The sequence below is a fragment of the Eublepharis macularius genome, chromosome 1, assembly GCF_028583425.1.
Source record: "Eublepharis macularius isolate TG4126 chromosome 1, MPM_Emac_v1.0, whole genome shotgun sequence".
In the NCBI taxonomy this organism is placed as follows: Eukaryota; Metazoa; Chordata; class Lepidosauria; order Squamata; family Eublepharidae; genus Eublepharis; species Eublepharis macularius.
Window position 1 is genome coordinate 189,348,821 of NC_072790.1, and position 25,550 is coordinate 189,374,370.

Below are 25,550 nucleotides of genomic sequence, written 5' to 3' on the forward strand. Positions count from 1 at the left end.
TGGACAATGGTATTTCTGGAGCAGTTCTGCAGAGGTCTCCCCCCACCCCCACACCAGCCTCAGAATTTACCTGGGAACATCTGTGAGAGATCATCATTGGCCGGTGCCCATCCACCACTCTACCCGCATCCCCCAACCATGCAAACCCAACATTAACATCAAATTTTTTTTTTTTTAAACATGAACATTCAATCAACTTTTAAAAAACATAATCACAACATTTTTTTTTGGTTTTTTTTCCTTTTTTTTACATGAACAGAACATCAACTTTTAAAAAACATAATCACAACATTTTTTTGGGTTTTTTTTTTTTCATGAACATTCAATCAACTTTTAAAAAACATAATCACAACATTTTTTTTTGGTTTTTTTTCCTTTTTTTTACATGAACATTCAATCAACTTTTAAAAAACATAATCACAACATTTTTTTTTGGTTTTTTTTCCTTTTTTTTACATGAACGGAACATCAACTTTCAAAAAACAGTACAACAATTCTTCTACAATTTTTTTTTACAAGGAGTTCATCTGATAAAAACACCTAAGCAATCCCTATCTAACCTGTTTCTCCCTCCAGTAGCAATCCATGTTTCTGGGGCATTATTTCTCATAATAAATTTGGTCCCACAGGGTATGTCTCAGTGATGGGAGATGTTTTGAATACCCTGGGGGGGGGGCTTTCAAATTGCTGGGTGTTTTCCCTTTGCCACTGGTTCCTAACCACCCTCCCTCTACTGGCCGGTTTTAACTGTATATACAGGGTTTTATACAGGGGAGAGCGCGATTCCAAAGGATTGGACTCATAGAGGATGCAGGCCACAAGTTGGGCTCACCTCAGTCACTCTGGAAGTCCAGTCCTGAGAAATCGAAGAGGCGAGAGTTGACCTTCAGGAAGGTCAACTGCTCGACTCTCCATGGGAGAAGGCGAGTGCGATGTGGGCCGACAATGTCGCCCGCATGTGAAAAGACGCGCTCGCTCTCCACGCTCGTCGGAGGGCATGAGAGCAGCCGCTGCGCCTCGAGGGAGAGGTCCGGCCAGACCGACTCCTTCCTGGCCCAGTAGCTGAGCGGATCGGTGGAGAGCGACTCGCAGGGCTCCGCGAGGTAGTCCCTGACCATCGCCTCCGCCGGATCCTCTCTCACGGTCCTCACGACCCCAGAGGGGACGAGGGCCCACCGGAGCATCTCCATCTCCATCGGCACTCTGGTGGTGGCCTCGGGGGGGGCCTGCGCAGAGGGGGCGTCAGAGGGACCCGCACGGCAGGGCCCCTCTTGCGTCCCCCCTGTCGACAGGCGTCCCCTCTTGGCCTGCCTGCGCCTCACCCAAGAGCAGAGCCCGTCTCTGGCTTGGGTGAGGTTCCCGTCCCGCTCGGCGAAAGTGCCCTTTATGCGCGGGTCACACATGGTCGCCAACATGTATGACTCTTCCTTAGTGAGAGGAGTTAGCCTGGCAGCTATGCCCTGCTGCAGCCTTCTCACTAATGCGCGCACCGCTGGAACAAGGTCAGCACGGGGCGCGACCCGGTCTGCAAGGGTGGCCAGATTCCTCTGGAGCGTGTGCACCAGGGGAATGACCAGACCGAGGGTCGCCGTGTCTGACGAGACCGCCACAGTGAAGTCCTTGAAGGGCTTCAGGACCTCCACTGTCTGGGTGATGGTGAGCCAATCCTCCCGGTTGAACTCACCCACCTGACTCGCACCGCGGTGCTCGGAGAGCCACGCGTGGAGTGCGGCCTGCTGCTCCACCAAGCGCTCAAGCATGGCGCAGGTGGAGTTCCAGCGAGTGCTGACGTCAGTGATCAGAGCGTGCTCTGGCACACCTGTCCTGACCTGTGTCTGGCGCAGTTCGTGCGTGGCCTTCACGCTGCGCGAGAAGTGACCCGTGAGCCTCCGACATTTCTGGACAAGTAACTGGAGTTCACGGGTCCGGGTATCCACGGGTTCCTTCGAGGAGCCCAACCCCAGCGCATCTCTCACCACTAGGTGAAGCTTGTGAGCGGCACAGTAGACGCTCTCTCGGCTCACTAGATGCGCCGCTGCCCTCATGTTCTTGCCACCGTCCGTCACCATGCATCCCACGGTGGCGGGTCCCTGGCCTATCCACTCGTCCAACTGTCTCCTTAAGGTGGCAGCGATGTTCTCCGCCGTGTGGGACACGTCGAGCACCTCGGCGTGAAGCAAGGCCTTGCAGTAGCCGGCCTGGCGGTCTCGCATCCTTCCCTGTCTAGCTGTGCTAGGCACCTCCCCCCGGCCCCCACCCAGAACCGACTCGGGTTCCCACCAGTGAGCAGTAAGCGAGAGGTACGCTTGCTGCACACTTGGGCAGGTCCAGATGTCCGATGTGAAGTGCACAGTTCTCCCGGCAACCCGGGACAGCTGTGCCTTCACATGATCCCTGGCAGCCCTGTAAAACGAGGGCACCACCGATCTGCTCAACGACGTGCGAGCAGGGACGGCGTACCAGGGAAAGCAATCTTGGAGCAGCCCTGAGAAGCCGAAGTCTTCAACTACGGAATACGGTTGCCCATCCACTGCTATCATGTTGACGATGTGGCGCGTGATGCGCCTGCTCGCCCTCCGGATCCCCTCTCTGGGCACACTAGCGCCCTGCATACCAAGCATCTCCGGGAGAGAGGCTTGGCGTCCCTTTCCTGCAGGTACCCTTGGGGGGAGAGCACCAGAGGAGCCTGCCTCCTTCTGGCTAGCTGGCGGCCGTGCGGCGCCACTCGAACCCTCCTCCCGAAGAAGCACCGCCTGGTGGTGCCTCTTCATATGGTACCTCATCCCAGACGTGGAGAGATGCCACACATCTTTGCCACGGCTGACGCGCTGCCTACAATGCAGGCACAGGGCTGCTCGGGGATCCTCCGTTGCCTGGAAGTGCTTCCAGATTTCGGAGGAAAAGGGCATCCCACGCTTCCCAGGAGAAGCGCTTTCGGGACCACCCTGCGGCACCTCCTGTGAGGTGCTCTGGCCGGACACACCGTGTCCCACTCTCGGCCGGGCAGGTGGGGATGGACGAGGCTGAAGGGGCAGAGATGTGGGCTCTTCCACCACAGTCTCTGCCTCTTCCTCCCGCGTCCTCTCCTCCTGCACAGCCGCGAGAGGCCTGCTGCTGGCCTCAGAGGAAACTGGGGTGGACCGCCCCAGGGGGGGTCTCACGGGCAGTTCCTCCAACATCCTCTGGGTTCCTGGGGTGAGCGGGAGCGCAGGGAAAGTCATGTGCTCCGCGCCCATCCCAGGAGACACCACATGCTGCCCCTCCTCCAGCAGCTGGCTCGCAACCACTGGAGGAGGAGGAGCCTCAGCAGCAGGCCCCTGCCCAGTGCCAGCCCCTGCCTCACGCACCCGGGTTGGGGGTGGCCCTCCAGCAGCTGCCTCAGGAAAGAGAGTCTTGCGAACCCTCTTCCTGTCACCAGAAGCCAGGCTGGTGAACGGCAGCAGCACAGGGGAGGGCCTCCTCCGCTCAGATGGAGGGGCTGCCGCAGCAGTCCCCCTCCCCCTCCCCTCCTCCCCTCTAGATTTCTCCCTAGCCTTTCCCCCGGGGCCCCTCTCTGCTTTCCTCTCCGACATACTTTCCCCTCCCAAATTCAACCCTAACTAATCAGAAAAGATTTAGAAAACAAAGGTCAACTTTGTTTTCAAGACCTAACTAACCTGCTCTAAATCTGTGCTTCTAGTGGCTCTGTGACTTGGAGATGAACAATCAAGTGCCTTTTTAAGCAACCCTATTTATGTCAGGGAACCTGAGCCTGCCAATCAGCTGAATTCCTCTGGAATTGAGCTGGCCCTAAACCCCAATAACAGGTGACAAAGCCTTAAACACTCACACACTAGTATGCCCGGGCCGGCCTGGCACCACCACGGGTGCCAGAGATGGGCGGTGGAACCCTAGTTATGGGGGCACTAATGGGAAGCCTATTGACAGCTATTACAAATTTTTATATATATATATATATATATGGAATTCAAACCTAACACTCACTCACTAATGCTTTCCCTGCTGAGTCCCTATTTAGTTTTTTAAAAAAAACTAGGCTCGGTTTCCCTAATAATTATGTTGAGGGCAATTATCCACTGATCACCTACCAACTGGCCTACCTACCTAAGAGACACTATTTAGCGGGACCGATGTATCTGTGGTATGTCGGTGTGGGGTGTGGATGTGGTGTTTTGAAGATGAGCCTCCCCCCTCCCAAGCTAGCAAGAACCCACCCCCAAGGCCACCCAAATGTGAACCCGGACTCGCTCACAGTAACACCAGTCCTGCAGTCCAGCGATGTTCAGGCGGTCTTGCAGCTGGTCCTCCTCTCCTCCACGATGCTGTCAAGAAAATTGGAAATGTTAGCAGAGTCAACACCACACGCCGCACACGCAACCCCAAAATTCAAGGCCCCGTTGCACAAGCCAAGTCAGCCCCCCCCCCCCTTAAAGGCTAGGGCCAACCAGCAGCAAAACAAAACACATCCACCCAGCAGAGCTTCTGGCCTGTGCAGGCCAGAAGCTGGCACACTCATTTTTTAGTCCTGTGAAACAGCAGTTCATGCCCACCCCACACTCAAACTTGAAAAATGAAACATGAAAGAAAGCAGGCACTGCGATCAATGCTGGCCCCCCTAACCCCCAAACAATATCCTCTTGCCCAACCAGAAAATGCCCCCCCCCCCCGGCCCAAGCCATAAAGACAGAGCCAAAGCATATGCTCGCAGGTAGGCACAGCAGCAGACATAAGCTCAAAAACCAAATTTAACAACAACCCTACCAGTCCACCAGTGCAGATGTCCAGCAATGTTGATCCTCCACGCAGAGATCTGCAGGCCGATGTCCACCAAGTGCAGTCCAGTCCAGAAGAGGTCCACCAACGATAAACAACCTGAATGTGAAGCAAAACAGTGAGTGCCAGGCCAGCAAACGGGAAGGGTTACCAAAGCCGGAGCAGCAGGCCTGTGTGTGGGCCGAAGGCTGGCACAGTTGATCAGGACGGAGCCTGTTGGGAATCCTTGCAAGCAGGGGACCAGACACAGAAAAGCAAGCCACACCATTCCAGATTGTGAAGCACAACTGTGAGTGCCAGGCCAGCAACCAAAAAGGGTTACCTTGGCCAAAGCAGCATACCTGTGTGTGGCCCACAGGCTGGCACAGTTGATCAGGACGGAGCCTGTTGGGAATCCTTGCAAGCAGGGGACCAGACACAGAAAAGCAAGCCACACCATTCCAGATTGTGAAGCACAACTGTGAGTGCCAGGCCAGCAACCAAAAAGGGTTACCTTGGCCAAAGCAGCATACCTGTGTGTGGCCCACAGGCTGGCACAGTTGATCAGGACGGAGCCTGTTGGGAATCCTTGCAAGCAGGGGACCAGACACAGAAAGGCAAGCCACACCATTCCAGATTGTGAAGCACAACTGTGAGAGCCAGCCAGAAGAAAGGCTTCTGGCCTGTGTAGGCCCAAAGCTGGCACACTCTTGTTTTAATCTTAAAACAGTGGATCAAGCTTAAAGAAGGCAAGCACAACAACCAATGCTGAACCCCCCCCCCCACCATCAAACATTGTCTGCCCAACCTGTCCCCCAGGCCATACCTGTGTGTGGCCCACAGGCTGGCACAGTTGATCAGGACGGAGCCTGTTGGGAATCCTTGCAAGCAGGGGACCAGACACAGAAAAGCAAGCCACACCATTCCAGATCGTGAAGCACAACTGTGAGAGCCAGCCAGAAGAAAGGCTTCTGGCCTGTGTAGGCCCAAAGCTGGCACACTCTTGTTTTAATCTTAAAACAGTGGATCAAGCTTAAAGAAGGCAAGCACAACAACCAATGCTGAAACCCCCCCCCCCCCACCATCAAACATTGTCTGCCCAACCTGTCCCCCAGGCCATACCTGTGTGTGGCCCACAGGCTGGCACAGTTGATCAGGACGGAGCCTGTTGGGAATCCTTGCAAGCAGGGGACCAGACACAGAAAAGCAAGCCACACCATTCCAGATTGTGGAGCACAACTGTGAGAGCCAGCCAGAAGAAAGGCTTCTGGCCTGTGTAGGCCCAAAGCTGGCACACTCTTGTTTTAATCTTAAAACAGTGGATCAAGCTTAAAGAAGGCAAGCACAACAACCAATGCTGAACCCCCCCCCCCACCATCAAACATTGTCTGCCCAACCTGTCCCCCAGGCCATACCTGTGTGTGGCCCACAGGCTGGCACAGTTGATCAGGACGGAGCCTGTTGGGAATCCTTGCAAGCAGGGGACCAGACACAGAAAAGCAAGCCACACCATTCCAGATCGTGAAGCACAACTGTGAGAGCCAGCCAGAAGAAAGGCTTCTGGCCTGTGTAGGCCCAAAGCTGGCACACTCTTGTTTTAATCTTAAAACAGTGGATCAAGCTTAAAGAAGGCAAGCACAACAACCAATGCTGAACCCCCCCCCCCCACCATCAAACATTGTCTGCCCAACCTGTCCCCCAGGCCATACCTGTGTGTGGCCCACAGGCTGGCACAGTTGATCAGGACGGAGCCTGTTGGGAATCCTTGCAAGCAGGGGACCAGACACAGAAAAGCAAGCCACACCATTCCAGATTGTGAAGCACAACTGTGAGAGCCAGCCAGAAGAAAGGCTTCTGGCCTGTGTAGGCCCAAAGCTGGCACACTCTTGTTTTAATCTTAAAACAGTGGATCAAGCTTAAAGAAGGCAAGCACAACAACCAATGCTGAACCCCCCCCCCCACCATCAAACATTGTCTGCCCAACCTGTCCCCCAGGCCATACCTGTGTGTGGCCCACAGGCTGGCACAGTTGATCAGGACGGAGCCTGTTGGGAATCCTTGCAAGCAGGGGACCAGACACAGAAAAGCAAGCCACACCATTCCAGATTGTGGAGCACAACTGTGAGAGCCAGCCAGAAGAAAGGCTTCTGGCCTGTGTAGGCCCAAAGCTGGCACACTCTTGTTTTAATCTTAAAACAGTGGATCAAGCTTAAAGAAGGCAAGCACAACAACCAATGCTGAAACCCCCACCCCACCATCAAACATTGTCTGCCCAACCTGTCCCCCAGGCCATACCTGTGTGTGGCCCACAGGCTGGCACAGTTGATCAGGACGGAGCCTGTTGGGAATCCTTGCAAGCAGGGGACCAGACACAGAAAAGCAAGCCACACCATTCCAGATTGTGGAGCACAACTGTGAGAGCCAGCCAGAAGAAAGGCTTCTGGCCTGTGTAGGCCCAAAGCTGGCACACTCTTGTTTTAATCTTAAAACAGTGGATCAAGCTTAAAGAAGGCAAGCACAACAACCAATGCTGAAACCCCCACCCCACCATCAAACATTGTCTGCCCAACCTGTCCCCCAGGCCATACCTGTGTGTGGCCCACAGGCTGGCACAGTTGATCAGGACGGAGCCTGTTGGGAATCCTTGCAAGCAGGGGACCAGACACAGAAAAGCAAGCCACACCATTCCAGATTGTGGAGCACAACTGTGAGAGCCAGCCAGAAGAAAGGCTTCTGGCCTGTGTAGGCCCAAAGCTGGCACACTCTTGTTTTAATCTTAAAACAGTGGATCAAGCTTAAAGAAGGCAAGCACAACAACCAATGCTGAAACCCCCACCCCACCATCAAACATTGTCTGCCCAACCTGTCCCCCAGGCCATACCTGTGTGTGGCCCACAGGCTGGCACAGTTGATCAGGACGGAGCCTGTTGGGAATCCTTGCAAGCAGGGGACCAGACACAGAAAAGCAAGCCACACCATTCCAGATTGTGGAGCACAACTGTGAGAGCCAGCCAGAAGAAAGGCTTCTGGCCTGTGTAGGCCCAAAGCTGGCACACTCTTGTTTTAATCTTAAAACAGTGGATCAAGCTTAAAGAAGGCAAGCACAACAACCAATGCTGAAACCCCCACCCCACCATCAAACATTGTCTGCCCAACCTGTCCCCCAGGCCATGCCAAGAATAAACTGCAACACCTTTTTGCAGAGGCAGGCCACAGCAGCACATTGCCCAGCATCAAAAAAATTTACAAAAATTTTAAAAAGGCCTACCAGGTGTCCTCTCAGGATGTCCAGCACAGTTGATCCTCCAGGCAGATGTCCTCCAGGCTCCAGGTGCAGTCTCTCTTCTTCTCCTCTCTCGGTCACAGCTCAGCAGCAGCAGCAACAGAAGTGTTCCAGACAGTCTTGCTCCAAATTTAAATCCCCTGCTGCAGCCTCAGCCAAAGATTTAAATCTATTGGCTGGCATGAGAATGCAGCAGTGGGATTGGTGACTCCTAAAGTCCCCAGTCCCCTGCCTTTCCCCACCCACACTCCAAGAGCCACCCTCCTCCTGCTCCCCCTCCCCTACCTGTTAGTTTTGGCGGGAATCTCTGCTGCTTTGCAAATGCAAAGTGCAATGCAATGCTTGCACCTTGCATTTGCAAGGCAAAGCAGGATTCCCTATCCTCCTTTGCAAGAGGGGTGGGGGGTGACAGAAGGAGTGAGTGATTCACTCCTTCTCCCCCCCTCCCCTCTGCTAAGAGCCTGCAGGAAGCCTTTGCTTCCAGCAGGATTTTGCTAGCCGCTTGCTAAGGCAAACGGCTAGCAAAATCAAAATGGCGATTCTCGAATGCCGAAAGAATGCCGAAAGAATCCCGAAACGTTTCGGGTTTTTCTTTCGGCAATCCCGAAACGTTTCGGCATTCCCCGAAACGTTTCGGGATTCTTGAAGAATGCCGAAACACTTTTGTTTCGGCATTCTTTCGGCATTCTGTATGCCGAAACGCACATCCCTAGCAAGGACACATTTCATTGGGACAATTTCAAAATATGAACAAGTAATTCAAACATCTGGGAAGAAATTTGGATGAAAATAACTTCAAAACAGCCAGTGGAATGTAGCAGTAAGAGTCTTGAACTATCACTGGGAAAACTTGGTTCAAATCCCCACATGAATTTCACTATGTGAGCTAACTGTATTACAAGATGTTGGGAGCCATTCTGAGGTCATTGGAGGAAGTCCCTTTTGAAATCAGTTTCTCAGAGAAGCTATGCTAAAATAAACAGAGGAAGAACATGGTAGTACTTTTATGCAACTCCCATTAATTTCAGTAGGAGTAGTTATGCTGTTATTCACTGCCAGGCATTTACATAGATTGTTAATGTCTTATTTGAAACTCCAGGTATGTTCTGTCCCTTCTGTTAACATAAATCTAAGCGTCCAGCAGGGGGCTTAGAAATCAGACCCATAGATCCAGACTTCAGCAATGGAGATTAAACAAAAGCCATTTTCTCTTTCTTAGAGGGAAACTTAAATGATTAGAACAGGTCTGATGATCAGGAATTGAAAGGCTTGGATCTGCACCTTTTATATTTCATAGTTCCACTAATGGCCATGTGCCAATGCATGAGAAGATATTGATAGTAAAACATTTCTCAGTTTTAAAATAAGGACATTTTAAGTATCCCAAATTACTGAGCATCTAGTGTATAAAATGCAATTCATCTTTTAAAATACAAATACCATAGTTTTTTGAAAATGAAAATGACAACTGGGTTCTAAATTTTAATGTATCTGTTACAGGCACCCAGGACTTCACTGAGAGTTCTTTGTCTCCCTACACCTTTTATTCATATTACCTTGAGGCCAGCAATGTTCACGGATCTACAAGAAGCACAATCCTGACTTACAGGACAGAGCCTGGAATACCTGTAGGAAATTTGCATTTAAGCTCCATCCTTCCTGTTGGGCCATACTCTGTTTCATTCAACTGGACAACCTTATCAAATGACTCTGGCCCTATAGAGAAATATATTTTGACATGTACTTCTTCAGTAGACTTTCAACCTTGTGGCCAGTATGAAAGCTTAGAAACCTCTACAACTGTTTGGAATTTGGTTCCATTTATGAAATACAGTTTTTACGTTCAAGCCTGTACTAGTGGGGGCTGTTTGCTGAGCCAGCCGGTAGCAGTAATTACTGCACAGGCCCCTCCAGAGGAGCAACAGCCTCCAGTCATAGAAAGCATCAGTTCTACAGAATTATTTGTAGAGTGGTCTCCGCCCAAGAAACCAAATGGTAGGATTTGAAATCCTTGTTTACTTAAAACTAAAGATAAATACATATTTTGTCTAAATACCTGAAATGCTTTGTGGGCTGTTGTATAGCTTCACGCTGTTATTACTGGACACAGTCTGTTTCCCATTGGCACAGCTGAAAATGTGGGGAAAAGATAAGCATGAAATATACCCATCTTACTTTATGGTTGGCCTTTGGTAGCACATTCCTTCACAACATGCCCTCCATTGCTTTCCGCGCAGGCCTATGCACACTCTCATATGTACATCAGGTAGTTCCTTTCCTTTATGGTACCCTACCTTCTCTGGTTCTCTGGAGTACAAGTAACTTGTAGGTCATACTAGGGTAGAGAAGGATATCTGGATGACTGTGTGGGATGCCTGCATACAGTAATTAAAAGTAATGGTGGGTTCAGTGTGGTATACTCCTCTTTTGCATGTATTATATAGGAACAGCTGAGGAGGAAGAGAAGATGGTTCCATTGAACATTATGCTAATCTCCTCTCATAGGATACAGCTGTACCTAGGTGAGGGGATGGCCTGTGTTATAGCAACAATATTATTATTCATATATTTACATAGTACCATCACTAGATGTGATTTCTTTAACAGGATAGTAGTGGTAGTAGTAGGAATTCAGATAATTTAAGAGTAAATGTATTCTTTTGGTTAACCAATCATTATTATTTCTAGGTATAATTATTAGGTATGAACTGTACATGAAAGGAGTACTACTATCAAACAGAGGCCTTGTTCCCCCTGACAGTTGTATTTTCCAAGCCAGCGGATGGTTCAATCCTCATCCAATGACAGAATCTGCCAATGAGAATGCTTTGACACCACCTCTGACTAGCACCAAAATTACTGGTTTGGAGCCATTCACAGAGTATGAGTTCCGTGTTTTATCGGTCAATATGGTGGGGAGCACATTTTCAAAATGGACATCACAGAGGACTGCAGAGGCAGGTAATAGCTAGCTCTTGTAAACTCATTTTGAAAATTTTGGTTTTTCTCTTGGAAAATGTATGTCAACACTGGCACATTTTCATTTCTTCCTGTTTATTATAGTATATTTCGATATGTACTAAAGAGAACTCATTTTCTTCCTATTAATTGTAAGCAAAGCAGGTAAGCAAAGCTTAGTAAATGCAGCTAAGTATGTGTGCATGTGCTGATGAAGCAATAAACTCACACTTTAGCAAAGAAATAAAATTCCTTTTATTTAGGAACTCCATTCAGGATAGGAAAGAGGAGAGAAAGAATCTAGTCTAATCTGTCTAAGCCAGGTTGCTGGTGAATGCAGAGAGCAAACCCTGTTTCTTCCATGGTGGCAAGATGGAGAGAGATAGTGCATGCAAGTGTGGGAGGAGAAGAAGAAGAAGGCAGAAGGAATGAAGTTCCCCGAGAGTAGCAGCATGCACATTACACAGATAGCACCATACAGAGCAGAACAGTGTGTCCTCTATCTCTCTACCTCTATCATAAGCCCCCTCCCCCCCCCCGTAACTTGAGACCAGGAACAAGGAACACCTAACAAGTCCTTCACTTCTTATGTTAATAATGTACAATTAATTTGAATTCAGTAGCAACTCCTTAAGAAGTTACAGCAGTATTTTAATGCTCACCTAAATGTGAGGGGGTGATAATTTAAAGGGGATGTACATTATTATTTTTGCATCCTTCTGGTTCTCTCCAGTTAAAGATCTGGTTCTGTCCAGATAAAGATAATTAATCAAGAAGAGTTCATAAGCATATTAGCTTTCAGGATTTGCTGGAAATGTGAAGTAATTCCCACTGATTTCTATTAAACGTATGTTTAGGATCACATCAGTAGTCTCACTCAAATCAACAAGTGAGGCAACTCATCCAAAAACATATTTCATTTGGATGTAGGCCCCACTGATTTTTCCCAGATGGGACTTCCATCCAAGTAGATGGCTTAAAGCCAAGGACTTTGCTTTAATTAGTTTGTGGATTGGGCCATTAACTTCAAAGCATCCAGCAGGATTTTCTGGGGACAGATTTGTAAATGGTGTATCTCAAAATATAGCCATTTTAGTGTGTCTAGATAGGATAGAAGTCACATGTCATGTAATTAAACATCTCAGTTATATCAGCTATTCTAATACAAGAGAGACATGTTAATTTCAAACCTGCTCAGCAATTAAATTTACTTTGACAATGTTTAAGCGTTAAACAGTCTTTGCTCTAATCAGATTTTTTCCTAAGTCCCAGAAAGACTGTGCTTTTAAAAATCCATCTACTTTGCTATTATGTGAAACCTGTATTGTGCTTCAAATGTTAAGTGGTGGTTAGTGCATCATAAAAATAATAGATCCCATACTTTGTCTATAGGTGGGATACATTTACTTTAAAATTTTAGCATTGAAAACCATATGAAAATTCCTTTTAGACCTGAAAATTAATTTCTACAATCTGCTTATTTAGGAATTGGATGCAAACAGCCATTTTATCAAGTTTAACAGATGGTATTTTACAAATATAGTGGGAAAACTTGCCTGACACATGTTGTTCATTTATTTTATGATAAATTAGCACATTTATTTGTGTTTTAGCTCCCGTATTCATGCCACCTCCATCAGTATTCCCTCTTTCACCATATTCTCTCAATGTGTCTTGGGAAAAGCCACGGGATAATGAAGCAAGAGGAGAAGTGATGGGGTACAGCATCAATGTAATTACTGAACAAAAAGTCTTGCCAGTGTTTTCTCAGGTATTATTGTTATTAGCAATCTGTTTTCTCTGCTTATTGATATATCACTGTTATAAAGTGGTCCCTGTCTTGTTGGCTATGCCAGATTCTAATTTGCCAATGGAGAGGTGTTTGCCATTATCAAAGTGCAGTGGGGGGTATCAAAGCTTTATCATGGCAGATTGCCCACCACGGAGCTGACTGTCTGTTTGTTTCTCTCTGTATGAGAGGATTTGACTTCCTTTTAGCAGATTATTCTGGAGTGTTTTTGTTTACGTACACGAAGACATGACTTAATTCTGAAAGGATAGCCAAGAGAATCAGCACAGAGGTAATGTTTCCCAAGCTCTTAGCTGTGGTTATGGAATCAGGAACAGGCAGCTAGCTGGCATGCTACTCTCTCCCTGCTGTTCTCTCCTACATAAATTACCCCTCCATTTCTTTACTCTCTTGCATGGTACACAGTATTATACCTACATTGGTTCTAATATTTACCATAGTTAGCTTGAGGCCTGAATCTGAAACAAGGGTTGAAGCTGATGTGCAAAACTCTTATGGTTAGTGGTTGCCTGAGCAGAGATAGTTAACAATTTATATAATGCTGAAAATGGAAAATACAATAGCTGCATTCAGATGTCATGACAGGCACTGATGCAGCTGCTGCCTCTACACATGGAATCTGAGAAACCTTAAATCAGGGCTGAATTTACACATCCCAGCGTCGTGGTAAACGTTCGCTAAACTTCCGGAAGTATAGCATCTTTCTAGCATGATTTCTGACTCGTCACGCGATGAGTCAGAAATCCCACTAGAAAGACACTATACTTCTGGAAGTTTAGTGAATGTTTGCCGGGATGCATGAGGACGTGTGAATTTGCCCCCAGGTCTGAGAAACCTTAAATCAAGGCTGAATTCACACATCCCGGCATCGTGGTAAACGTTCGCTAAACTTCCGGAAGTATAGCGTCTTTCTAGCACGATTTCTGACTCGTCACGTGATGAATCAGAAATAGTGCTAGAAAGATGCTATACTTACAGAAGTTTAGTTTGCCGTGACGGCGGGACGCGTGGATTTGCCCCAGGTCTGAGAAAACTTAAATCAGGCTCCGCTTTATTGGGACATCTTACAACAAGTGCCTGGGCAAACTATTTCATCCTCATAATCCAGAATTCTGAACCTTAGGCTCAGTTCAAATACTGCATGAAACTATGGTTTAATTCAGCTAACTATGGTTGGTGTGATTATCTGAACGTAGGCCACCCCTCTAACTATGGTTACTTAAGGTCCACCAAGCCAGGATATGAAGTATTAACCATAGTTAGTACTAAGTTTGGTTTTGTATGATGTTTGACTGATTGCAGACGTTCTTGCCTAATCCTGGCTTCCTCTCCAGTGATATTTCCCAGGCTACAAAGAGAAGGCAGCGAAACAAGCATTTGCTGAGGCAAATCAGGGTTGGAGGAGTGATTGCCTGTGATATAAATTTTGGTTTTGCAAACTAACCATAGTTAAAATAATGATGATTTTGCATAAAATCTGAACTGAGCTTGTGTTTAATCCCAGTTTAAAACTCATTTTGTGGGGAGGAAACAAACTCCAATTTTTCCACATGCCTGCATTCAAACAACACAGCAAACAGGGGCTTGATTTGAGGCTTCTGAAACCAGGACACATCCAAATACACTCCATGTGCAAGGGGAAGACAAAAGGGGGCATGTGAGCATGAGAACAAGCTATTTTCATGTTCAACATGAACAGTGAGATTTATCATGGTGTTTAATGTTAGAGATAATCAATATATCCAATTCTCACCATGGCTCCATCTGCAGATACTTAAATCCATGGATTGGGGATCATGTACAGAGAAAACAGATATTTCTACACCTTGGGGGACCTCCCAGGTTGGCAGAAAAATCTGAAAGGATTTTAAAAATGGAACAGATTAAATATCTCCTCACAATGTAGAGGGCATGTATGGGAGCTGGTGAAGGGGAGATGATGATGTTGCAGGTAGAAGGAAAGACCAGGACCTGCCACTTCCCCACCACTCCCAGACAGGAGAGAGAAGGATGGGCAGTCAGATAGAGCAATGGGGAGGGCAGGCAGAGGATGAATCAATCAAGATCCCCCCCCCCCCGTTTCTCACAAATCCCTGCTGGAGTGAGGAGCAGGAGCCTGAAACACTGTGTGAGCCAGGCTGGCAGAGGTGGCTGCACTATAGGCAGACTGGCTAGCCAGCAAGGGAAGGATGGGATTCCTCCCCAGAAATTGCTACCACACCCTGCCACTGCAGCAATACAGTAGGTGGGCAAGGGCAGAGGAAGGGGAGAAGAAGGACGCTCTGGAGCTGCTGCTGCCCCTCCCACCATTGCCAAGGGCAGGCAGACACAGCAGCAGTGGCCAAACAGGCAAAGCTGGGAAGGGGCCAGGAGTGAGTGGGCAGCACAGTAGCTGGGCACTGCAACTACTGGGATTTCCTCTCCCCTGCAGCTTTCTCATGAAAAGTGGTGTTTATATAAGGAGGAATTGTATTATTCACCCTGCCACCTAAAATTACTGGATCTGCATGAGAAGAGGCCATAAGAAGGTGTTTTCCATGTTACTAAGCTAATGTTTGACTCAGGCTTCATAAAGTTACATATAAGAAATGCTAGAAACCTGCTAGGAGGCTGTATCTGATCCCAGGCACTATCGCTAGAGAGGTAATTAATGCTTCACCAATGCTCAGTCTAAGACAATCTTTAGAAGCTAGGACCTGACCTGATGCTCTACCATTAAAATGCAGTGGCATGTATGATCAGGCCACTAGTCCCAAACTGTACAGTGAGCAGAGGGTTACTTTGAAGAGGAAACAGATATTTCAGTCCCTATACAGTCAGAATGTTCACTAGATTGATATTGCCATTTCTTACATTATCCAAGATCACAAGTTTGGATTTTGTTTTTTTGGATAGAAATTTTATTTAAAAGAAAAGATATGAAAATAGAAAGTGCATAGTAAAACATTATACATTTGAAATTGAATTGAGACTTACACAAAATTATGTAAACAGTACATTTGGAATTAGTTTGACTTATACAAATACTGCTTTAAAATTAGATAGAACTAATATAAAATATATTGAGAATTTGTAATAACTAAACATAATTGTATAATGGCTCTCCTTCCCCTGTCTTGGTTACTTATACTTACACAAACTATACAAGAGCAGCATTTTAGTCTTTAAAAAATCACAAGTTTGTTGTGAGACTAAAATGCTGTTCAGGGCTCCTTCAAAGAAGAATGCAATAAAAATAAAAAATTCTAGAATGAATTATCAGGCTCTTAATTCACAACAACATTGCCCATTTTGTTCATGAAGTGTTTAGTGAAGGTTTAAATTTGTAGTACCATTTCTAGGGCTGAATAGTAGGCACAATATAATATTTTATGTGAAGACTGCATTTTATTTAGGCTTATCTGACTCTAATCCTTGTGCAGTGCCCACTGATAATTCTATGCTAATAGTAGTTGTAGTATTAGAAATAAAAAAGGCAACATACCTCTTGGTAATTCCTGTTAGTCAGATCTCGTGTTTCAGGGTGATCAGAATTCTTAGGATTTGATTACCAACGTAACACCATCCTCCTACATAATCAGCACTGTTTATATAAATAACTCCTCTATCACACAGTTTTATGCATTTTACAACACATTTTTATAACTTTGCTTCCTCATTTATTCACTCAGGAACTGGATTGTTACTTCTTCAAATAATGTATTTGAAGTATTATAATTTAAATTCTGCCTTGTTGAGGCTCTACAAGAAAATCCTGTTTCACTAATGGCTATTGGCAAACCTTCAGAAGAAGAAATCAGCAAACCCAAAAGCAAATTCCTTATTGTTAAACGTATCGTCTTTATTGGAGGGTAACTCTCAGAGCATCCATGTTGATTCTGTTTCTTTTGTAGGTTTTGTATGTTGCTGAAGCTCATGAGCGTTCCTACACAGTGACAGGATTGGAACCATACAGGATTTATTATTTTACAGTTACTCTCTGCAATCGAGTTGGTTGTGTCAGCAGTGAACCGGGAACTGGACAAACTTTAGTAGCAGGTAAAGGGGGGAAAAAAGTTGCATCCAAGTTAGCACGTAGCTTTCTAATGAGCACCATTACAGATTATCATAGGTTGATGCATAGTGACTGAGAGAGGTGTTGTGTTAATACAAAGTGACTAGCTTAATTGATATTTGTTTACCATGACAAACTAAAAACAAAACACCACATTTCCCACATAGGATTGTAGTATATTATAAAGCCTGTATGGAGTTTCTTTTTTAATCAGAACAAAGTCATTTCACATACTTTTGCTTACATTTTCGATAAACAAAGTGCATACAAATTAGTACCTATTGCATCAATAGCATTTTAGTGTACAAACTGTTGTGAAATTCTTCTGTTTCTCTACCAATAATTAGAACACATTTCCTTCTTTGGGAGTCCACCAGATTAGAACTATGTGGGGTAGGTGGGAGGCAAGGGCATGTATACTCTTCCTTCTTCCTGGTCACCACAATAGCCAGATGTTGGAGTGCTTTGCTGAATTTTTTTTTATTGAACTACAAGCCCAGTCATAATCAGAGAGATCTGTGGTTACAGCACTCTGTTAACACCTCTAAAGGGTCTTCTACCTAGTGCCTTATCCAACGCCACACAGAAGAAAGTGCAACATATGTGGGAACAGCCATCTTTCCCACTGTTTCCCCTTCCATCCTGCTTCTGACTTGCTTTGTGATGAGACTTAACCTCAGACCTGCCCCCAAACTCCTCCCACACTAGCCTTCTCTCCCTCTCCTGAACAGACACAGCCTTGCCCACTCTAGCTGGGTTGCCAATCAACCCAGCTCTGTTCCTTGAACCCAACTTGCCGCTTGCTGGACTGTCAGTGCCTCAGGCACCTGGTGTCCTCCATGCTGCCTGCCAGCCAGCTGGGCATTGGGCCCATCTCTGGCACCAGCCAGATTGTTTCCATTGTGAACAGCCAGCTGCTTGATGGTTTGAGAAAGTGGGAGTTGGCCTTATCTGCCTCTGATTCTGCCCATGCCATGGCAGGATCCCCTGTGAGCCCTCCCTAAATGTTGCCTTCAGTCCAGGCTGAGTGATAGGGAAAGCTGACAGCCAGGGCTGGCCTCACAAAATAGTAGTTAAAAAGTTTCCTAGAAGATAAAGATTTCTAGCTGTACACACACACAGAGATGGTACTTCCATACTTCACATTTACTAAAACAAAATCTATGTAATGGTTGTTGTGGGTTTTCCGGGCTGTATTGCCGTGGTCTTGGCATTGTAGTTCCTGACGTTTCGCCAGCAGCTGTGGCTGGCATCTTCAGAGGTGTATCACCAAAAGACAGAGATCTCTCAGTGTCACAGTCAAGACCACGGCAATACAGCCCGGAAAACCCACAACAACCATCGTTCTCCGGCCGTGAAAGCCTTCGACAAAATCTATGTAACTTTGTTCTCCATATCAATTAATGTAACATTGCCGTATAAGATTATGAGCTGTGAACCTGGAACCCTCCAGTTTAAATCTTGTTTGTTCCATGAACTCAGTAGATGGCCTTGGCAAGCTATTGTCTTTGACCTCAACCCTGATCTGCAAAATACCATTGGCTCAAAATACAATCATGTCCTGGTGATACACTATGTAAAATTGTTTTCATACCAGCTTCTTTATTTTGTACCAACTTCTTCATTCTGCCTTCAAGAGCAAGGCCTGCATCATATCACTGTAAGTAATTTAGATTACTGCAGAATACTTTATGTGGGGCTACCCTTGTAAAGTGTTCAGAAACTTCAATTGGTGCAGAGTGCTGCAGCCAATATGCTGGGCTTGTGTAGGTCATAGGGAACATATTGCTGCAGTGCTGGCTCATCTACACTGGCTTCCAATCTGTTTCCAGGCGTAATTCAACGTGCTTGGGCTGATATTTAAAGCCCTACATTGTTTGGAACCAATATACCTGAAGGACCACCTACTCCCTTATGAAACCCCTCAACCACTGTGGTCATCTTCAGAGGCCCTGTTTAGTGTGTCCCCACCTCGAAGTTTAGGCAGATGGCAACCCAGGAAAGGGTTGTCTTAGTGGTGGCACCAAAACTCTTGCACTCTCTCCCAGGAAGATTCACCTCTGTCTCCTTTTGTTGCCATCTTCCACCAGTGGGAGAAGACTTTTTTGTTTTGCTTGACATTTCCTCAGTGCTCCCTCCTCCCTTTCCAGTGTTTTATTTTTATTTTTCATATTCATGTTAAGCTTGGGTTTTAAATTGTTTTAGTGATGTGTTTGTGTGCTGGTTTTCATGGTTTGAAGATATTTGTTTATTTTATTTTACTTAAAACATTTATATGCCTCCATTCCACCCAAAATAGGGTCCCCTACGAGATTTTAATTTGTATGTTTTAATTTGTTAGCTACCATGGTGCCCCTTTGAGGGCAGAAAGGTGGAATAAAAATCTTGTAAATAAGTAAATTAAAAAATAATTTGTTCGCCTATTGTAAGAGTGATAATTGCAGTGGAGTTTTGTGGAATCTAGTCCCCACAGCAGGCTTACAGTAATATTCTTCTCAGAATGACAGCATCTGGAATATGCTCAAGTGGGTGAGGTCTAATAAATACATAGGGTTGGTGTTAGGCTTGTAGCACTACAACCATTTCTGGAAAGCATCAGCTTTCACAGGTTTGTACATATGGTTGTATGTATATTTTTGAGTTTATATGATCTTTCCTCCTCAATTGACTGGTACTATCTGCAATTAACCCAGTGCCTTCTGTGGCGGACTTCACTTAACAACAGGTTTCCATAATGCAGCAAAGTCAGAGAGCTGGGAGGGGAAGGGTTGACTATTCCCAAGAATGAAGAGCTTGAGTGACAGGCTGCTTCCTCTTCTCTGATTGGTCAGCACCACCTTGGGGGAAAATCCCTATATGATCAACCTAGTGTTAAGGAGTGGGTTTTTTAAAAATTATTTTTTGAGACGAGTTTCTGTCAGAACCAGCCTGAAGGCAATCAGTTGATTTCTGACAGGATTTTGGAGTCAGGAAGGCTGACAAGAAAAGTCAGACAGGTTCACCTTTAGAGTGAAGAGAGAAGACTCCTTTGCCTTAACTGTAGTATTGCTGCCCTGAGGAAGACTTCTGTCTAAGTAGTCAAAGTCTAAGTGTCAGCATAAGCTGAAGTACATTGTACACAGACACCAGAAAACTGAGAGTATGTTTTGGGTGAGAGTGATGGGGTAGTGAGACTCCCTTTCAAGCCAAAAAGAAGAGGGGTTATACCTTCTGAGGAGAAGAAGATTAATCCCTGCCCAGTTTTGAAGGGCTTTTGGCTCTGAGGAGGACCCCGGGTCACTTGTGAAGGGAAAACAGTTTTAGACTACTCAGGAGATAGAAATATCCCCTAGTTTCAAGAAAGAAGCGAGTTAGGTGTGCAGAGAAAGTGACTAACTTCAGAAAACCTGAACTGTCATAGTAAACTTGCTGCACCTAAATTAGGTGTGCAAAAAAGTGACTAATGTCAGAAAACCTGAACTGTCATAGGAAACTTGCTGCACCTAAATTAGGTGTGCAAAAAAGTGACTAATGTCAGAAAACCTGAACTGTCATAGGAAACTTGCTGTACCTAAATTATTAAGTAAAACACCTCTTACAGTTAAGAACCAAGAATATATTAAGATAAGCTTCAAGGATACTATTTTGCCTGTTACATGAAGTATATTCTGTAATACCAACAAAATTTTACCTCTGCATTTCCATCCCATGACTATACTTACTCCCCTGACTATCCCTGCCTGTTAAATAAAGTTACTTCTTTTTGAATGTTACACAGTCTCTAGTGCCACTTCCAAGCACAAAAGGAAGAGGGCTCTTGCTTTTTCCCATCAACTTCCTGGATTTGGCTTAAAGCCAAAATTATATCTTTTTTTTATTAAATAGATTTTATTGGATGAGGTGATATAAAATAGTTGGTTAATACATAAAACTTATCCAAATTAAACCTTTCTAAATATATAACCCCACCCCTCCCCCTTTTCTCTATTGACTTCCAACAACACTCGAACCCCCCGTTTATTCATAGAGATTATTATTTCACTATAATACAATTATATTATGTTACCCATGGTAGAGATCTTATATATATTCCCTTCGTTAAAATCTTACTTAATAAAATTTAAAATCCCTCCAAAGACCACAATTGTCATTTAACATCGCTTGAGCGGGGCAAGCTCAAAGGCAGGGTCCTAGCGCAGGAAAGAATTATGCAACAGCTTTGTTGGATAAAAAACAGTCCACAACTTTATTGGTTACAGAAAAGGAAAAGAAGCGTTGGCAGCGTAGGGCACGGATCCCAGCATCGGGTGACCCGCCTGCCAGCCGATGACCCTCTCACCCCCTCAGCACGCCTGCTGAAGGAGGACACCCCGGGATGATGCTTGTGGGTTCCACACCGGGCGGAAGCCTCTGGGTGGTTCCCCCATCACCTGAAGCAGGCATGCCCTGGCAGCCCCCCGAGCTGGGCCTGCTGCTGCCATGCCTGGTCCGAGATCCCTTATGGGGATCCCCATCTATGGGAAACAGTGCCAGCAGGCCCTGATTTCCCCCAAAGGGATCGGTGCCCAACGCCCAACCCCAAGTTGTGACAATTTTAACAGAGAGACTGTTCAAAGAGTCTCCGCATTTAACAACTGGCTTGAGCAGTATACCAGACATTAACAGCAAACGCTAACCTTATGCTAATACAGATCCCAACCTGACTGCAATGACTTGAGACACTCAACACAGATGTAAATTAGCGGAGGGTGGGAGGGATTCGCAGTTCTCGAGCCGACTGAGTGGGACGTGCTCTGGCCCCCAGCCTAAATAAGCTGCGGGAGGACCTGAGGGAAAACCTCTTCCCTCAGGTCCAGCAACGGCCCGCAATTGAATTCCCGTGCCGGCCACTGATTGGCTGGGCTGGGAATTGCCTCCGCGCGGCTCGTATTAGAGCCGCGCGTCGCAGAGCTGGGGCCGGGAAGGAGCCACTCCTGCTCGTCTTCCCCTGCCTGCAAGCCCTGCAAATGCCGGGCCCCGGTAAGAGCGGGGCCGGGGGCATTTCTTTTCCAAATATTTCTTAAACTTAAAGCCAAAGTTATATCTGAACGTCAGGATGGGACAAACAGCCTTTCGAAACCACAAATATTAAAACACAACTTGGGGCTGTTCAGTCAAAGCAGGGAAACTGAATTTTTGCAGGAAAGTCTACCTCGCAGTGGGGAGAGTGAAAGGGGGGGGGTCTATCATACGTTTGTACCAAATTTGTCCCAAATGTACTTGCAGCTTCCATGACAAATTGCCTTTTTTGACCTCTATAAAATCATCACTAAGACATGATCACAAACCTGTAAATGATGAACCTTGGCAGAATCAGAATATGCAGCTACATATCAAAGAGTTGGCATGGTATAGTGGTAGGATTGTCAGATCAGGATTAGACATGGGCACGAACAGCATTACGAACAGAAAAAACTCATGAACAGCCTAATTTGCTGTTCTCGAACAAGCTGTTCGTGAGGCCCCATCCTAAATGAACAGGTGGTCGTTAAAAGCCTCGTTCGTTGCCTTCGGCAGCTGTTCAGCAAGCCAGACAGTCTGGCACCTGCTGCAATCAATCCCCTTGGCAACCAGAGGCAGGGAGGGACTGAACTCTGTCTGAACTCCTTCTGGCTTTCCTTCTGGCTTTAACCCTTCAAAGTACTTCCAGCAGAGAGTCCCGTTTTTGCCACTGTGAAGAGAAAATGACAACCAATGGGGAGACTCGTGGATCCCGGGGTGCAATCTCTCTGAAACTTGGGGGGTCTTCAGAGGACAGTGAGGACTATGTCGCCTGCAAATTTGGTGCGTATTGGACATTGGGAAAGTCAGTTTGTGAGGTGTTTAAAGGGCCCTGCCCCTTGCACGTGGCAGAAAAGGGCCCTTTAATCTATCAGCTGGCAGGTGGTAGGGGGGAATCCCCCTCTGCCACCTGCCAGCTGATAGTTTAAAGGGATCTTTAAAAGGCCAGGTAAGTGGGTTTGAGGGGAAGGGGGCTAAGTGGGGTGGGGTGGGGTGGGGGGTTCTGGCCCCCACAAACAATGAACATGTCTAGGAACTGCTCATGTTCGTCCATGTTCATTGTTCGTTGTTCGTGGATGGCACCGAACAACGAACAGGGTGTTCAGGGTTTTTTTTCCGTTCGTGCCCATGTCTAATCAGGATCTGGGAAACCAAGGTTTGAATCCTGACATCTTGCAGGTAAGTTCCAGGTTTCTCCCCCCTCCTGCCAGGAGGATAAGGGGACTTGACAACCCTACAAATTAGGTGTTCCTCTTTTTTTACTGCCTTCAGCTTTTCCGAGCAGTGTTGTCTTTTCCAGTGAGTCTTGTTTTCTCATGATATGACCAAAGTATGATAGCCCCAGTTGCTTCTAGGGAGAATTCAAGCTTGAATTGATCTAGAACCTACTTACTTGTCTTTTACAAATTGTCATTACATTTGGTTCGAAATTAATAGACAAATTAATTTACACTACAATGGTTGTTGTGGGTTTTCCGGGCTGTATTGCCGTGGTCTTGGCAACCATCGTTCTCCGGCCGTGAAAGCCTTCGACAATACATTTTACACTACAATGTTCGCTGAATCTTAATCCACTTACTTCAGTATTGGGGTACATTCCTCCTTCCTGAACTTCTCAAAACGATAAAGACTCTGGTTCTTGTAAGACTTGGTAATAGCTAAGGAAATAATTCTTCATAAGTGGAAAGCAATAGCTATGACACATACTGAAATATGAACTAAAGCAACATTAGACCTTGCAATCAAAGAAAGTGTTGCCTTTAACAGGCAAGAAACAAACATTTGGTCTGTAATTGTGGATTTATTTGGATAGTAAGGTATGTGTATTAGGTTATATCAAGTCATTATGGGATTAGCAGGTTATTTTGATGCTGAGCGGTAATGTTGGCCAAGTTCAGAGGCAGGGTGGACTCTCTCCAAGGTTTGCTAGGTCACTTGCTGGCAGCAGCTAGCACCAACATTAGGGCTGTTTATTTGAAAGTAAATGAATAATCAAAAGCTTGTGTCTTTGTTGGATCACTTAAAAAAAAAAGAATAGTTTAAAATAAATGAATAAATAGAATTTTAAAAAAAATAAGAGCAGGAAAACCTTGTGCACCTTGAAACATCTGTAGCTGGAGTTTGCCTAAGCCAGAGCATCAGTTTTATGGCTGAGGGGCATGAGGAGGGCACTCCCTTGGTGCTAGGCAGTATTCAACAGAACCATAGCTGCTGTGTATCATGCGGGAGATATTGGGGGATCAGTACCTTGGCATAATTCTCTGCAGATTTTGTAAAAACCTAAAATAGCTGAGATCACTTATCTTTGTGGGAACTGCTTTTCAATGAACCTGCTCATCCGTTGAAACTAGCATTAAACAAATCTTCAAAATAGGGATTGTTCTTTGGCTCCTTTCATTGCAAAGGCATGCCTTTCCCTTCTATCTCCATGGTGAAGGTGGCAGAGATTTACTGTTAACTAAAAAAAAAAAAATAAAGCTGTTAGTAGTTCAGGTTATAAGAATCTCTCTCCCCCAAAAACAACCCTGACACATCTTGTTTTTTACTGTAGTGCAGGAGTGCATATGCACAAAAGGAAGTTTGATGGAATTATATGTATGGTTGTGTCAGGATATTTTTTTGCAATGTGTTATCAATGTATATTGGTAACATGGGGGAGGGTGGATAAAAAAGAACTGAAGGGTGTAGTGCATACTTCAATTCCAGAATTAATTATAGAAACCCTCATCCTCAAACTGGAATTAAAGAAGAATGGAATGCAGCATGAAGCAAATTTCAATAACATTAAGGACCAAAATGGTCAAATCTAGTCATCCCCATCAGAAATAATGACTTGCATGAAAGCAGATTCAGGATCAGATTGTGAATTTTTAGTTTGAATAGAGAATGAAGCCCAGTTAATACACTTCATAGGTAAGCAAGATTTCTAATCTGGGTCTTTAGTTTCTAACTCCAGCACTATGTTCATTGCACTATACTGTATGTAAATTTATTCCGCATTCACCCAGTTGTCATAAATGAATTAGAAAATCAGTGCCAACCCTTTACATCTCTGTAGCTCAATATCTTGCAAGCTATTCTAATGAGCAGTTCCAATAGAAACTAGTGGTATTTAAATAGAACCTTTTATTATTAATAACAAAGCCACTTTTCCCTTTTTTGTAAAATAAATAAATGGTTCATTGAAGCCTGAGAGCAGCTTATGACTGTCTCCTTCGCAGCACCTTTAGTACTTTGGTATTAATTGCATTAAATAAGACAGGAGACTGTTAAAGAGAGTGACCAGTAGCTTTTTATATATTAAATATTCAGTATTTTTCTATTTATGTTTTTCCATATCTGGAAAGTGACCATTTTTAGGCTGAGATACAAATCAACCTTACTTAGAAATAATTTTCATGGAAGTCAAGCAACCACCATTTGTCTGTGTGTCATTTCTATCATTGATGAGGGAACCAAAAGATAACTAGCTAATGATTAAAGATGTAACTGATCGTTCCCTCCATTGAAATGTGGTTTCAATGGAGAATGAGAAAAGAAAGCTTTGCCAGGCACTCAAGTCCTGCCAGGCACTCAAAAGGGATAGGTTGCTATTCTTTAATTGTCTGAAAGAATAATGCAAGCAAAAGTTAAAATTGTGCCAACGAGGGCTAGCACTCATCTCTAACAATAAT

At 45.5% G+C, this 25,550-nt stretch overlaps 1 protein-coding gene across 1 annotated transcript in view; it reads left to right on the forward strand.

Annotated features, from left to right (window-relative positions):
* The window catches only part of USH2A (usherin), an 843,391-nt gene that overhangs the window by 193,593 nt on the left and 624,248 nt on the right, over positions 1 to 25,550 (forward strand). Inside the window, exons 16-19 of the mRNA XM_054970549.1 lie at positions 9,536 to 10,030; positions 10,724 to 10,996; positions 12,607 to 12,764; positions 16,697 to 16,841. Coding sequence (XP_054826524.1) covers positions 9,536 to 10,030; positions 10,724 to 10,996; positions 12,607 to 12,764; positions 16,697 to 16,841 — 1,071 coding nt within the window. The remainder of the gene's footprint in view (positions 1 to 9,535; positions 10,031 to 10,723; positions 10,997 to 12,606; positions 12,765 to 16,696; positions 16,842 to 25,550) is intronic.